Genomic DNA, 15,554 nt, shown 5'->3' on the forward strand with positions numbered 1-15,554 from the left:
TCTCCGTTCTAGCACAGCAGCTTCCTTTGGTCTGATCTCTGCCTCGCACTCAAGGTCTATAACTCTGCTGCTTTCTCAGCAGGATGGCCTTTGTGGTTAGTGAGTCGTCTCCCCCAGTGGAGGGCTCAAGTTCAATCATCCATACAGCAATACCTGCTGAAGCATACTGTACCAAGGACACTTAACCCCTACCTGTTCCAGATTATCCACCTGACCCTGCACTCTCACCAGAGGCCATGAAGAGAACTGGGAAGTAAGGTAAATCAAATAGAAAATAAAATTGAATCATAAGGATGAGTTTTCAAAAGTACGCAACTTATGAATTGATTTGGAAATGGCCAACAATGTTCTCTTGGTTCAAAGACATCTTTGGTCATAGAGATGGTTTGTAAGTTGACAAACTTTTTGGTGTACATTTACCATTACATTACTATTGGTTTGGCTCATTCCCTGTGTCACATAAACCTTCCAGCTGTCATTGAATAGACTGCAGTAATTTCTATGTTTATAAACTCAGAAAGCATTCAGATGGTGTGCTACAGGCCTTGGTGACGCTGTATATAAAACAGTCCATCACAAAATGCCTGCAAGCCAATTATTACGTTATTTTTAAAAATGATTATAATGGAAAATTTCTTCATCACAGGAACTTCATGATTGAAGTAAATTAATTATTAAAAGAACATCACCATAAAAGGAAAATTCTCATTAAAGTAACTTTGACAAGGATGATGTGTAACTAATTAGACAGGTAAGCGAAAATGAAAACCTGAAATCCTAATTTTGAAGAAAAGGATTAGAGAGCATCTGCTATTTTCCTGTTGATGACAAGAATACAAATATTATTTGTCAGGCTATCATCCTCATTTTTAGTTACAGTGGCCCCATGTCTGGAGTGGGGTTTTTGTTTTTTTGTTTTTTTATGGAACCAACAACTCAAATTTAAGTTTGAGTAAACTTTGACCAAATCAGATTGTTGAAGTGAAAACTCTAAAGTATAAAGTAAATATGGTCACACTAAGGCTTAGATCGAGGTGTTGACTCAGATTAGAGATCAGAAGTTTCTGCAATAGAGGCCGAATGGCTGTTTTAACAGACTGCCTACAGGAGCAGATAGATTGACCAATGGACACAGAGAATGATTGATGACATCATTAAGCTGGCACACAGCGTTCCAATGGCCCTCGCTCTGGTTAGAGACACACACAACACAAAAGCACACATAAAGAGACAGTCACTCAGTGTGGTTGCTGTACAGTACCACTTGTGTTTCTTTTTCATTTTATTTCTTTCCTGTTTGAAGTCAACATATGTGCGTGTGTGTGTGTGTGTGTGTGTGTGTGTGTGACATATAGGGCTCATTCGTTGATTCAGTATATTCAGGCAGATCAACTGAACTCCCCTGGAGTTCACACACACACACACACACACACACACACACACACACACACACACAGGCAGAGAGAGAGTTGGCTCAGTGGCCTTGCCATCTGTCCATTAATCAAGATGCCACATGGACACTCTCTCTCTGTCTGTCTGTCTCTCCCTCCCTCTCTCTCTTTCTCTCCCTCTCTCTCATAAAGTGTTGTAGGCATGGACAGAAGGACATTGTGATTTGATGGCTACTTTTGTAGTTTATTTTTATTTAGTTTTGTAATTGTTTTATTGTATCTAATAAAGTGATTACCAATCTGTCCCTGTCTCCCTCTTTTAGTCTCTATTTGTTTCTTTCTATTGGTTTACTGATATGGCATAAAGGGCACATTTTCAAGATACATTCACTTTATTTTCTCTCTAATGTTCCAAAAGATGCATTTAGCTGTATTTAAGCATTTTGACATAAGTGACCCTTTAATAAGTCAGCTGGCTTGATGCTTCCTGACAGATTGCCTCTCTCTCAATGTTATTCATGAGTTTCCACTTTAGCTTTTGACTAGTCTGGATGTAAAGGTCAAATCTCAGCTGTGTTCAGCTAGACACAGCTTCTCTCTCATTCCATTTTTGTTCAATAGGATGTAACAAAGTAGGCGAAATAAGGACACAGTACTTAAGAGAACATAATGTTCTTATACTGAGTATCAAATTTACATGTAATGAAACACACTCATGGCTGACTCCTCTATTGCATTAGCTTACCTGTTGAACTCTAACTGTATTTATTTTATTATTTATTCACAAATGTATAAATTCTATTATTTCAATGCAGGAGCAAAGTCAGTGGAGGTGCAAACAGAGGCATTTTCATTGGGATCAAGTACTGTACCAGTCAAAAATTTGAACACACTTTCCTATTCACATGAATGAGAAAGTGTGTCCAAACATTTGTAAACTTCTGTACATATGTTTGTGCTTGTACCTGCGATAATTTCATGGTTCCACATGAACATAAAGTGGATGAAATGGCACAGATCTTTTTGTTGGCCTACACATTTTGGCATGGAATTGCACTGGTATTTGTTTAATTCATTTAATCTTCTATCAAAATACATTCTCTGCCTTCTGTACTAGAGTGGTAAACCACTCAGGTTTCAAGTTTATATAGTGTTAATTATTTGGTGTATACCCTTTAGTAAACGGAAATATAGTCAACAAACAATTAGACATTAGAATTTTTTTTATACTACAATGTAAAAATCTTTCTGTGCAAAATCATTCATGATTTGCATGATGTGTGTGTAAATTCAAGGTTTTGGAGGTAATTTTGAGTGTATAATCAAAGGCTGTATAATCATCTCATGTTCTCTCCAAGAGGCCAGCTTATATGAGATATAAGATGAGCTTATGTGACCGGCCATTACTGAAGCCCACCATGACACCACCAGCTGATATTATAGTCCTCCTGCTGACAATGTAATCCTGCTTAAGCTCTGTTTCCAGATTGTGTTGCTTTAGCACAAACATTAGCTTGTGCGTCTTCTCACTAAAAACTGCAAAAATGAATTGGGCATATGTGCACTTGCAGTAGGTAAAATGAAGCCTGTTGTGTCACAGCACCAGAAAATCCCTACACTTCTTGATTGGACATGCCAACATGATGTCAATATTATATGCTGGTTTCTATGGATGATGGCCAATCACAGGTCAAGAGAGTAGTAAAATAAAACTATTACATTAATGATAAGAGTCAGCAACGTTTATTCTACTCATAGTCTATTAGCTTTAAACTAGCCTTTATCTCTTGCCTTTGAGGCATTTTATCTTCACAATTTCAATATTGGATTTTATATTTTGTCCCCAAGGGGAAACACGATTTTTGTGATTAGGTTTGAAAATAGACGAGAACTCTATATTCTACAATTTGCTCTTAAACTAAGCCACTGCCACCAAACATCCCATTTTAAGCTTTTAAGTTATATTTACAATGTTTACACTTGCATAGTATTGTGGTGTTTCTTTTCTGACAGGGGATCTTGGAATATAGCTCAAATGAAGCCACCGCATCGTTGTCAAAAATATATTTTTCCAGTGTTTCATACAACTCGTCCTTTAAGCAACCTCAGTGTAGTTATTCTGGGATTTATGGGATTTCTGAAGGTGGAAGTCTTTCTGTTTCAACAAAGTGGGACAGAAACTTATTGCATAACAATGACAAACAATATGAGTGGTACAGAGAAATAAGCAACAACATTATTGGTAGATTTGTCATGATATGAACTGTGAACAATAAATATCATGAGTAGTTATTCCTACTGTTTACCTTCCATAGGTAGCGAAAATTGAGTTTATCCAGCTTGCCGCTTAGTGAACCATAGTGAACCGAGTAACAGTGCCCTCCGTTGTGAGATGCTTAAAATAAAAGATCAACGAATACAGAATCACTAGTTACTTAGCAACAACCATGTCAAAGGATGGTGCACTTGTCATGGCTTTGTCTAAAAGTTGCTCACTGAACAGATGTTCGAGCTGGGAATACAGGCGACTGCGTTTTAAATTCAAAAGAGCTTTAACAATGCACACCTGCTACTCAGAAGTTAGGTAGCTTGGTGAAAATGTCTCAAACTGCCCACATACTTTTCCTTCAAAGATCCCTGCTGACTGTTTTCCAGTGATAGAGGTCATTCTTTTTAACCATTCACTGCTTCAAGGGACAACATCAGAGACTTTGAGTGTCATTGGCAGTTCCCCTTTGGGGAGGTTTAGCCCATCATCACATGCAGGTAAATGTAAGACTTGATAGGCTTAATCTCAGTAGCTATATTTAATTGCTCATTATAACGTATTTAGTGATGAATCCCTAACAGTCATTAACAATTTTAAAGAGCCAATCAAAGGGTACTGGCACTATAATATCTCTAATAATGAGTTGGATAATAAGGTTGATTGGCACGGACCAATCAAAGCTTATCTGAGACCTAAATGTATTGGCCAGGTTATATCCTGCCAGCTTACAAGGATTTTTGCTGTCATGGTAACAAAAAGCTGATGAGGCTAATGAGGGTCAGTCCCCCTGTGTATTGGGTCTTAGGAGAAACCCAGGATGGCAGTTGAGGCTAGCGGTTAGACTGTGTCCTTCAGGACAGGCTGACTATCAGGTGTCCCTGAGCAAGATATTGAATCCCTGCAGACTCCCAGGGTACTACTCTGTAGCTGACCTTGCACTATAACCACTATGTGAAATAAAGAAGATTTTCCAGAGGTCAACTTAGTGTTGCAGAGTTTTTTTTCCACATTTGTTACTTTGTTGCTTAAGCACCTAGTTAGCTGGTGAAGTAGCAACAGCACACTACTCCTACAATTCTTGCACTATGCCCTCCCAGGGGACCAGGGTTGACAGTAGGGTGATCTCCATTCCACGCAATAAACTATCACATCACAAAGTCATCACCCAGGAGTTGCTATATTCATACATAACATAATGACCCCTATTTATTAAAGTAGCTAAGTTGCAATTGCTCAATTTAATACTTCTATATAAGAGTTACGTTCAACTGTAAATGCATTTTTTTACTCAAAAGTTTAGCTGGTGTTCATATGTTAATGTCTCGTGATTGATTTGGCGAGTTTTACTTTCACAGAAGCTATAATTTACAAAGAAAGAGTAGGTGTGAAATTCTTTTTCTTTTCATTGTCTCCTTCCTCAGTTTCCCTGCCCTCACCTTCTCTGTCTCTCCTTCTTTCTCCCTTTTGGTTCTGTATCTCAGTGATTATTAGTTGAGTGTTAAAGTACTTCTCTCTTGTCCCCCTCCCCCCCTCCACACACACACACACACACTCAGACCTACACCCAGTGAATATTGGTTTTTATGTTAAAGTATGTGTCTCCGGCCACAGTCTGTAGCCTAGTGAAGGGAGACATGACAAACGACTTTGGCATTTAACATGACAGACGCCCTCTCTGTCTCACTCCCTCTGTGCGTGTGAATGTGTGTGTATGTGTGTGTTGAAAGTCTGAGACTAAAACAGCGGCGGACGTGAAACTGAAATTGTTCAGGCAAGCTGAAGAATAAAAGAAAATGTTTTAATTATCACTTTTATGTATTAAGTATTTTGTGTCATTTTTAAAATTGTATTGCAAATTGGTAGTTGATTTGTATGGTATATGGAGCTATAATGATCAGAGTGGTGCTTGTTTATAATGTGCTTACCTGCTGAATACAGTCTTTATGATACAGAGTGTAATTTTCAGTCCTGAACAATCACTATCATAACTCCCTTGATGAAATCATACAACCGCAGCATGTTGGTGAGGTGCTGCACTGCAAACATTGGATTATGGAGTGTTTTGTTTCATAATTTAACAGCCAGAGGCTAGATACAGAATTGGGATTTTTTCCATTATAAACTCAGCACTGATCAACACAAACTCATGTCTGGGAGAGGCCAATTTTGAGGCAGTGTACGTGGGCAGCTTTGCTTGAGTGTTTTCTTACCTCCACATGTGATTACTGCCTCTTTCACCATCTCTATATATCTGTGTCTGTTATTGCAGTATCTGTAATTTGTATGCTTGTGCAGATGCTATTTCTTACCTTTACAGACTGGTCTGTGGTCACTCCAGGCTGCGAAGACTTCAGCCACTCTCTGGCAGCTGATGGTTTTACTGCCCTGAAGAACATAGTCTTCTCCACAACTGAACTGAACCACGCTGCCAATGCTACATAAAAACACACAATTGCACACAGAGGGAAGACATGGCAGAAAAAATGTATATAAAAGGTGTTTGAGGAAAACGTGCTAATGTGTGCAGACTTGTATGCTTGCAGACAGTAAAATTGCCTGCAAGCATACAATTTTAAGTCTGTGCCTGTTTGTGAGCGCCAATTGTACCTGAAGTCGTTGCCATGGCGTTTTCCATTCTCTGGCTCTCCTGGGTCAGGGCAGGAGTTAGACGCCTGTCTCACACCACCTTCATTTACTACATAGAGAAACAAACAGGTGGAGAGGCAGGGACAGGCAGGTAAGAGTGAAGCACACACATTAAGTCAAACACTGGTTCCAGAAAGGAAAATCTCCTTTTCGAGACAGCAGTTCATTCAGATGCAGGTAGATCCATGGCTGATGCTAATGCTGACTTTAATTTATTGTTCTACATAATAAAGCCCTTTTCTTTTTATGTTTCATGTGTTCGTGGAAGCCAAGAATAACCTATCATCATCAATGTACATTGTGAATTTGATGTAAACTGTTTTGCTAGGGTATACACATTGCTGCCAAATCAACACACAGAACTGCTTCAATTGCACCCTGGCATGAAACAGGGATTTCAAACCCTCCACTTTTTGGTTTTGGAAGCCTGCCTGCCTCGTCACTTATTCACTGTAGAGAGCAGGAAACAGGCGGAAGGGGGAACAGTTTCGACAGACCGGGAGATAGAAAGACAGACGAGTTAGGTAGGCAGACAGGGATGATACAGCACTTCAGATACGATCTTAATTCTTTCATCTTGACAGTAACACTCCAAACATCACAGTGGTAGAACAGAGACAACAGACAGAACTGTACACATACTTTGAGTCTGCGACATCACGACGAATACCAAACACGCACCTGACACGATGCATCTCTACTCTCTTTCTCTGTTTCTAATTACAATACTGCTGTTGACAGTACCGTACATATGTAGTCTTTCATTTGCCGTTTTTACTACTTTTTACTGTCACTCTGTCTCCCCTGCCTTCTTTTCCATTCAAATAACCCCACAGCAATATTTCATTGGCTTTGCTTAAAAGACACTGCAGTAAGGAATTTTTATTTCCATAAGCCTCAACCACTCAGAGTCTCCTCTTTCTCTTGAGCATTTAAAAGTTTTAATAGTTTCAAGAAACATAGCTGCTGGGTTAACTTTGAGCAAAGGACAGTGTGTGTAAACGTGTACGTATGTGTTTTTGTGTGTGTACATTGGGCAAAAAGCGAAAAAGGAAAAAACGCTTCTTTGTCTTCCCAGGGAAAGCCAAAGAAACATTGCTGTCAGGTAAGAGAACGAATGCAAAACACAAACAGCTCTATTCCAATTCAAAAGATTTCCATTTTAATACTTTCCCCATTCAAAACACATTGTACATTAAAGCTCTTTTTTTTCTGTGGTACTTTTTTCTAATACTGAGAAGGATCCATCATGTGCTACGGAGTTGTTTAGGTAGGCACACAAAAAAGTAAATGCAATACAGTCTCTTAATGAGCCCGAGTCCATTGATGACCTATTTTTACTCAATTTAGAGCCCCACATGACAGAATCTCTTGTACTCTTTCATGTGATCAGGGTGAGAGAAAAGTGATATGAATAATCCTTGAGTTCCACTAATCTTTCATTCACACCAACGAATGTAAATTTAGGCCACTCTGAGGATTTTTATGTGTATTTTTTTCAGTCGTTCATCCTTTCCTAATGCCTGATGTCAGTAGAATATTACTAGAGGGAGAAACTATCTTAGTGTGCTCAATTACTTCAGCTATGGAGCAAACAAAACACCCCATGGTGTATTCTGATATTCAAATGCATGAACTGATATTCAAATGAGTGTGAAACACAACAAATCATGTACTTTGGTGTGGAATGAGATTTTTTAAAGCATCAACTAGATAATGATTCAGTATTTGCTGATCGCAAATTTCATTAGTATGATTTAATCCTGTTTGAGCATGGAAAAACACCCTCACTCTCACACTCTCTATATGTTATTTAATGTAGACTACAATATTTTTAAGACTCAATATTTCATAATATGCTTTTTGCAGATTCAGAAAAAAAGGACAAGATTGGTTTAAACTTCTATCTTCATCCACATTTTATGATCCAATGCATTCAGAAGTTGTTTGCTGCTGCAGTAAGTCTCTGTTCACCTCAAGTAAACATTTTTTTTAAATTTATCTTTGCCTTCATTTGAGAGTCAGTGTAGACAGGAAACAAGGGAAGAGAGAGAGGTGTGACATGCTACAGGGTTCCTCCGGCTGGAGATCAAACCATGGACATTGTGGTTATATGGTACGCGCCTTAACCATTAGGCCACCAGGGTGCCCAGACTTTCATCTTATCTTAAACAAAAGTGCTGATAACAGTTAACTCAGTCGGGTGTAACAAATACACGCCGTGATAATACTGCCCATGTCTGATTTCACACAAACATCCACCAACCCCGGGTGTCTAACAGGCATGTACATGTTTAGTCTGTATCAACAAACCCAGCAGGTGGTGAGTGTGTGTGTGTGTGTCTGTATATGTTTGTGTGTTTGTTAGAGTAGATAGTTTGTTGCTTTGTTGGAGCGGCTAATTTGACCATCTGGACTATTAACACCATACCAGAGGGACTGGTTACAGTATCAGAGTGCTCTGCTCACTCACAAAAAACACAAAAGTCACATACTTACACACATATACAGAAACACGTGTACAGAAACATAAACAACTATATGTGCAGACAAAGACAGACACACACAAAGTTTTGCGCTTCACTGAAGAGTTAACCCAGTCAAAGCAGAGCAACATCTGAACCAATCAGAGCTAGACTAATTAACATACAAATTCACATCTGTAGAATCAAACCTCAACCATGACTCTGCAGCCTGTCAGGAAACCTGGTGAATCTGTGATGCACCGTGTCTCTCTGCTGTGCTTAGCTCAGCCATCGCCTTTCCATCAACTCATACAGTATTGATGACATTCACACATAAACAAACAGTCACACGAACACAAAGTGGACAAGCAAATAAATCATATAAGTTCAAAAATGCATCATTACAAAGCATGCAAACCAAGTAACAACAGGTCTATTTACGTGTATGTGCGTGCGTGTCTCTGTGTTTCGGCATGTAATAGCGTACAGTATGTCCTTGTTTTGATGCATCTGCACATGTGTTTGCATATGTCCCTGTAGATGTTCAAATATGTGCATATGCATGTTCAATATTTATGCATGAGAATGTACCTCTGGGTGTGAAAATGTGTGTGTGTGTGTGTGTATACTGTATATGTAAGTGTAATAAATGTGTGTGCTGTGTTGTTTGTGATTAAACTAGGTGATATAAAAGCATATAAATATCATCACTATTATCTGCAACTGATCTTCATACACAGTATAATGTGTGAGGGAATGTGTGCGTGACAGAGAGACAAAGAGAGAGTGGAAGTGGTCTTGTAAAGAGACAGAGAATAAGAGAAAGAGTGAATTGGATGTAAAATAACTCTAAAATATATGAGGTTGAAGAGGGTACTGACAGCTTTAATAAGTGAAACCTCAAACAAATGTAGTGCTCTTTTTCTTGAGATTCTTCATGCTTTTTGAGTGTTGAAAAGGAGGCTTTGATTGGAATGACATAATATTCATGGAGCCATTTTTGCATTACTGTACTTCAAATGACCTATAAACCATGACACCCATACACTTGATAATTTCCCCTCATGGTGTCTGATTAAACAGTTTCCAAAGTGACTTTTTCGTGCAAAGCTAAAAGAAATTTTGGTGACTCCTACAGAAGAGCAGTAAATTAATGATAATTAATGATAATGTTTTCACTTATCAAAGGTGGACATCTGAATCTTAGCTCAGGGCTCCACATTTGATAAACAATTCTAAACTTTGTTAGAATAACACATTTGCAATAGTGTTTCAATATGCCTCTAACAGTAGAGACTACAGTGATACCTAAGTGTTCTTACATGTCAATAATTGCTTTGATGTGCACAATGACCTGTGTATAAAGGTCTACAAATGTGTTGTAGGTGTGTGAAGAGAAAAGAAGGAAAGAGAAGAGAAGGATGAGGAAAGAAAGAAGAAGCAGCATGAGGGGGCGGAAAACAATAGCATAACAGCTGATTCGCATTCCCTAAACAAGCCCCAAGCAAGCCAAAACAAACCATAGTTAAAGCTTATCAAAACAGACCATGATTAAATATATCAGAGCAGGCCATGAAGAGGCATGCATAAACCAAGACACCATGACCAAAATACATATACAAAACATCAAACAACAAAAATACAGCAGGCAGGCAGAATAAAGAAGCAGACTCTTATAAAGGCTGCGCCATTTTCAACATATTTGTGTATAAAAATGACATAAATGTTCACAAATATTGGCACTAAGTTTCTTTGAATTGATGTTACCGTGTGTTGTCTACAAAAGTATTGCAAGATTTGTGTTGTCGGTAATCAGAGGCACAAAAGTGTTGAAACTAGCAGCCTTTTTAAGAGACAAAATTAATAAAAGCAAAAACAAAATGAAACAAAGCCAGTCCATGTCAAACCAAGCCATCACACGTCAGATCATTAGCCAAAGTGACATTAAGATGTGAACTCACATATTGAAAACTTGTTGCTGGAGTCTTTGCCAGGGAATAATTTAACGCCCCGCGATTTAAAATCTACTGATCGCTTCACTGCAGAGGAGAACAGAATACAGAAAAGAGAAGAAAAATCAGAGAATAGTTTGGATAAAGAGAAATAAAAAATAGAGATACAGCAAAGGAATTTAAAAAGAAAATGGCAGATTCTTCTCCCTCGCAATGCTGAGAGAGAGAAGAGCGCAGCAGAAAAGAAAGTGACAAAGGCAAAGTAAAAATTTTAAAATGGTGGAAACAAACATCGAGAGGGGCAGAGTGAGAGAGACAAAAAGAGAAAGACACAAGCAAAAAGAGGCAAGGAAGTAGGAGAAATGATTTCAACAATTGCACCATTCAAGGGTTTTTTGTTCATAAAGAAGCTTAATCTTTTTCTCTCTCTGTCACTCAGACACATACATCAGATGTCAAGGTGTTTTGCTGGAAGCCCCATCATATTCTGAACAAAAGCTGGTAAGGGAAATTGCAGCTTTAATCAAAATGACAATGATGCAGCTCTGTAATCAAAGCATTCAGATAATGGTACGTTAGAAAATAAATGGCTCCTTTAATCAAAGTAAATCAAAGACACGAGGAGACAAACTGACAGAAGGATCCCTGTCAGCATGAGCTCTGTTTTCTAAAATGGGTAACATCATTTCATTACAGGGTCATCGGTGTTGTGTTTTGTACAGTATGTTACTGTAGCTCAGCATGTATGGTTGGGAAGATAAGAGTGTAGAAGACAAAGTGAGTGGGTGAGAGCTGTATTTGAATCCATGCAGTAATGATAAAAACAAAACACCCCGAGGTAGTCTAAATTTGACCTCCTCTAGATTTGATTTTTTTTTCTGCTCTACTCTATCAAAATGAATGAATATGTCACCATCATAAATAATGAAAACATAAACACAAATATATCTTGTCCTGAATGACAAAGTACAGTGAAAAATCACCTTAATGAATATCTGATAGAGTGGCTGACAGATGTCGTTTTCTTAATGACCTGATTAATCCATTGAATGGTGACAAATGGCAGATGAGTTAATGGGCTACAATTATGCTCATGTTATACAGTGGCTACATGTGCACATACATCAGTGGTAGTTTGTCCGACATGGTTAAATTACAGCATGTGTATTTTATGCCAATAATTATCCTAATGTTGCAATGCACATGCACATGTGTTAGTGGTGTTCTACTTATCATGTTGACATTACACCAAATCAATTAATGTGCTAACGATTAATCTAATGTAATGTGGCCTCACAATCCATTTGTGTATTATTGTGTTAACTTACCAGCATAGTAATGTCATGTGCCAAAGCGAGAGATAAGAACCCCCACCCTAGAACACTTAATGTGAATGAAAGATGTATTACTACTGTAGTCACTTAATTAATCATTGTAAAACAGATTTTAATATAGCAGATGAGCCTAAGATGAATACACTTGCTAAGCAGCTTAAGTTTTGTTGGTCCAAACGTATTCTGTAGCAACAGCATTAGTGAAATACAGTTCTGTATATCTTTGTGTAGAACCAGTTGTTAACACATTATCATTGTATGTTTAAGCACTACTACTTTCAAGACATCAACATTGCTTGTTGAACATGAGCATGAATCACAAACCTATACACTAAATTAGACATTAAAATTACATTGTAGTTACATTACACTTACATTTCTTTAGACAGTCTTTTAAAAGTGATAATACATCATCTTCTATCATAAATTAAATGAAAAGTGATATTGTGTGATCCTTAATTGAACCACACCTACACATGATTACTTTTTCTTATATGATAAACATACTTCATTACACACTAGACAGTAAATATATGAAGGTAACTCACTAGGTTTGCATTGAACCATGAGCAGTGTGACTCAAAATAAAATGTATCTTGTTTTTTATTGTGATTCAACTCTAAATGTCCCTTTGTGTGAGTTGGAATGGGAAATCATGTCCATTTATTGGTGTAAAAAGTGACCAAGAGTTTCTCTTTTAAAAGGTGCAGTACTTGTACCTCCTGATCAAAAAAAACTTTTTACATAGTGATTTATTTTTAAACTTGACAGAGTTTGCTTTAAAAGCACATTCATTTTAGGCTTTAATGTATTTTGATCCTGTATGTTGTATTATTTGCTCATATTCACCCCTCAAGCAGACTTATACATTATTTCAAGTTGCAATTATGTTATGCAATTCTGTGTATCAATAAATCAAACTAATCATGAACAAATATGAACATTCCTTACATTATAAAATCATTTCTTTCATAAATTCTCCTGTTAATGAGTTTGCTCAAAGCAACTAATGTATCATAGCTGCTTATAGCTGCCTCTGAGCAACGCACTCACATAAACTGAATATAATAACATTTCAACTAACTTCACAGCAATCCACCTACACAAAGAATGGAATTTGCTTTTCTTGACACTGATGTCATACCCATTCAAAATGAGGGGGCACATGCTTGATATCTGATACAATATCTCTGATCTCAGATAAAAAGCATCTTATTATAATATTTAGGAGCAGTGATTCATACGTGCCCCACTCATTCATATGTTTTCAGGTCATTTTGCTATCAATTTGGAACAACTAAATATAGCTGCATTTAAACACGTAGCTCGAAAGAATATATAACAAGAATGAAGTGAATATATTTTCTATTCCACTGCATTGCGAACATGACATTAACAATTTTGGATGCATAAAGCCTTCTGTCCTAATGACACTGGATGGTATAATGCTGATTTGTAAACATAAAAAAACACAGATCTCAGCTTAAGTTAAAAAAGCTTCTCTTGAACCAACAGGACAGAAAGGGGTGATATACAATATATTGCATAATTGTATTACTGCCCTCAGATTACACTCGCATTTGAAAATGTCCCAATTGTCAGAAATTAAGAACATTTATCAACAGACTCTTGTTATTTGTGACAACCAGGGGAAGCTCTGATCAAGATCAAAGTCTTACAATCAGGTCTGAAATGTACCCCCTCCCCACCCCCCGGTTAGGCAGCCAAATCAGAGAATCTGGGCCAAAAATAGTTTAAAGTCAAATTTGTTTTTGCCCGTGCAAATTCATTCACTGTATCAAGACCCTGTTAATATGCATCATAAAACCTGTCCCGTGTGAATATGCATCAAAGTTAAATATGCCCATGTTAATATTCTAGCCTACAAGCAGCAGCTTTACTGCAAACAACAGATGGAAGGGCAGCTGCATTTAAATAAACCATATTTATGAACTAAAATGTTGCATATTTAACAAAACTATATATAACTAGCAACAGAATAAACACGGAATTCGACTAACATTTAACAGTAAGTAAATAGACACTTAAGCAAAACCTAGCTCAATAAAAATATACGCTGAACCACATTTTACAACAAAACCATCTTCCGCAGTCTGATGTAGGTTTGTAGTATGGAGCAGTGAGACATTCTCTAAGGAGATGCATCACGCACTTTGGTTGAACTCACCAGCTTTTAGGCTACATGTTCATCGCTGATGTTTTAATGTACCCACATAAGTAAAGCAAATATTTGTTGCTGTGTACAGTAACGCATGATGTAGAATGAGTATTAATATATCATGGAGAGATTTAAAAACTGTCAGACATAGCTGTGTCAGTCAGATTTTCAAAACTGAACATGTAGTTTCACATGATTAACAAGCAGATATGAGTGAAAGTGATTCATTCACTGAGGCTAATGTATGGTTTTGAGCAGTTTATATTAAATTGGTTGGCTGTTTAAGTCAAAGAGATGAGATCTGATGTAGACAACTACTAATGAATCATAAATGAAACAATCCATGCTGCAAGATATGTTGATAAGTTGATTAATATGTTAATAATAATTAGTAGCTAATACTAGGGAATAGCTAATAGTTTTTTAAAAATTTTAATTGACATGAAATCTACTGCAATTTTCCACTGTTCTGACAATGACTTCTGAAAAAATAGGATGAAGAGAGACCAGATGATTTAATGTGCATTTCGTAATCTGGCAAGTGTCATAAAGTATAATATGTTAATTCAGATATAAAAGAATATATTTTATATGACAATTGCTTTGTGGTATATGTGTTTATTTAATATATCTAGCTTACTCAAATGTTAATACAACCAGACAGAAAGAATTGATAGAAATGTTAATGATTGGGTAGGCTGCAATTCTCAATATATATGTCTGCCTACACTGAGTTAATCACATTTTAATATATGCAAGTAGTGAGTGCAATCAGTGGGTGAAGACAGTTGTCAGTGCTGTACACATCCTCCACATTTTATGAGCTATTTTGTAACCACAGACCAGCCATCACGCAACATCACCAGATTGTGTCTATGCAAACTAGCTGCATTCATTCAACCAGCTACATTCTCTGCTACGCTTACAGTACTCTAATGATCCCAGTGCTAACGGTCCTTTGGAGACAGCAAAAGCTGAACACCGAGTCAACAATGAAAGCCAGCACTGGTGAAATGCAAGCTCTCAAAATAATATAAAAGATGATAAAGGGGTAGTTCATGGATTTATGAGCTCATATGAACCCCCTGAGGCCTGCAGTGTCTCTGTACTCGGTTTGACTAATGGTTCTGAAGCCAAAGCTGACAAGGAAAAGGACTTGGGGATTTATTTACACAAAACTAAATGGTATATTCCATATGTACTAAATGCTGTCTTTTTTCTCAGCTGTAATTATCCAGTGCAATTTGCATTTCAAGATGTATGCACTTGATCATGAGTAGGTTTGAGACATTATGAGAGTCATATCAAAGGTACCATG

General features: G+C 37.3%; 1 protein-coding gene across 1 annotated transcript in view; it reads right to left on the reverse strand.

The window, feature by feature from the left end:
• Window positions 1–15,554, reverse strand: part of LOC137198838 (CUB and sushi domain-containing protein 3-like) — a 381,075-nt gene that overhangs the window by 134,434 nt on the left and 231,087 nt on the right. Inside the window, exons 7-9 of the mRNA XM_067612808.1 lie at window positions 10,733–10,810; window positions 6,268–6,355; window positions 5,970–6,094 (exon numbers count right to left, since the gene is read on the reverse strand). Of these exons, the coding sequence (XP_067468909.1) occupies window positions 5,970–6,094; window positions 6,268–6,355; window positions 10,733–10,810 (291 nt within the window). The remainder of the gene's footprint in view (window positions 1–5,969; window positions 6,095–6,267; window positions 6,356–10,732; window positions 10,811–15,554) is intronic.

This window comes from Thunnus thynnus, chromosome 15 (assembly GCF_963924715.1).
Source record: "Thunnus thynnus chromosome 15, fThuThy2.1, whole genome shotgun sequence".
NCBI classification, from domain to species: domain Eukaryota; kingdom Metazoa; phylum Chordata; class Actinopteri; order Scombriformes; family Scombridae; genus Thunnus; species Thunnus thynnus.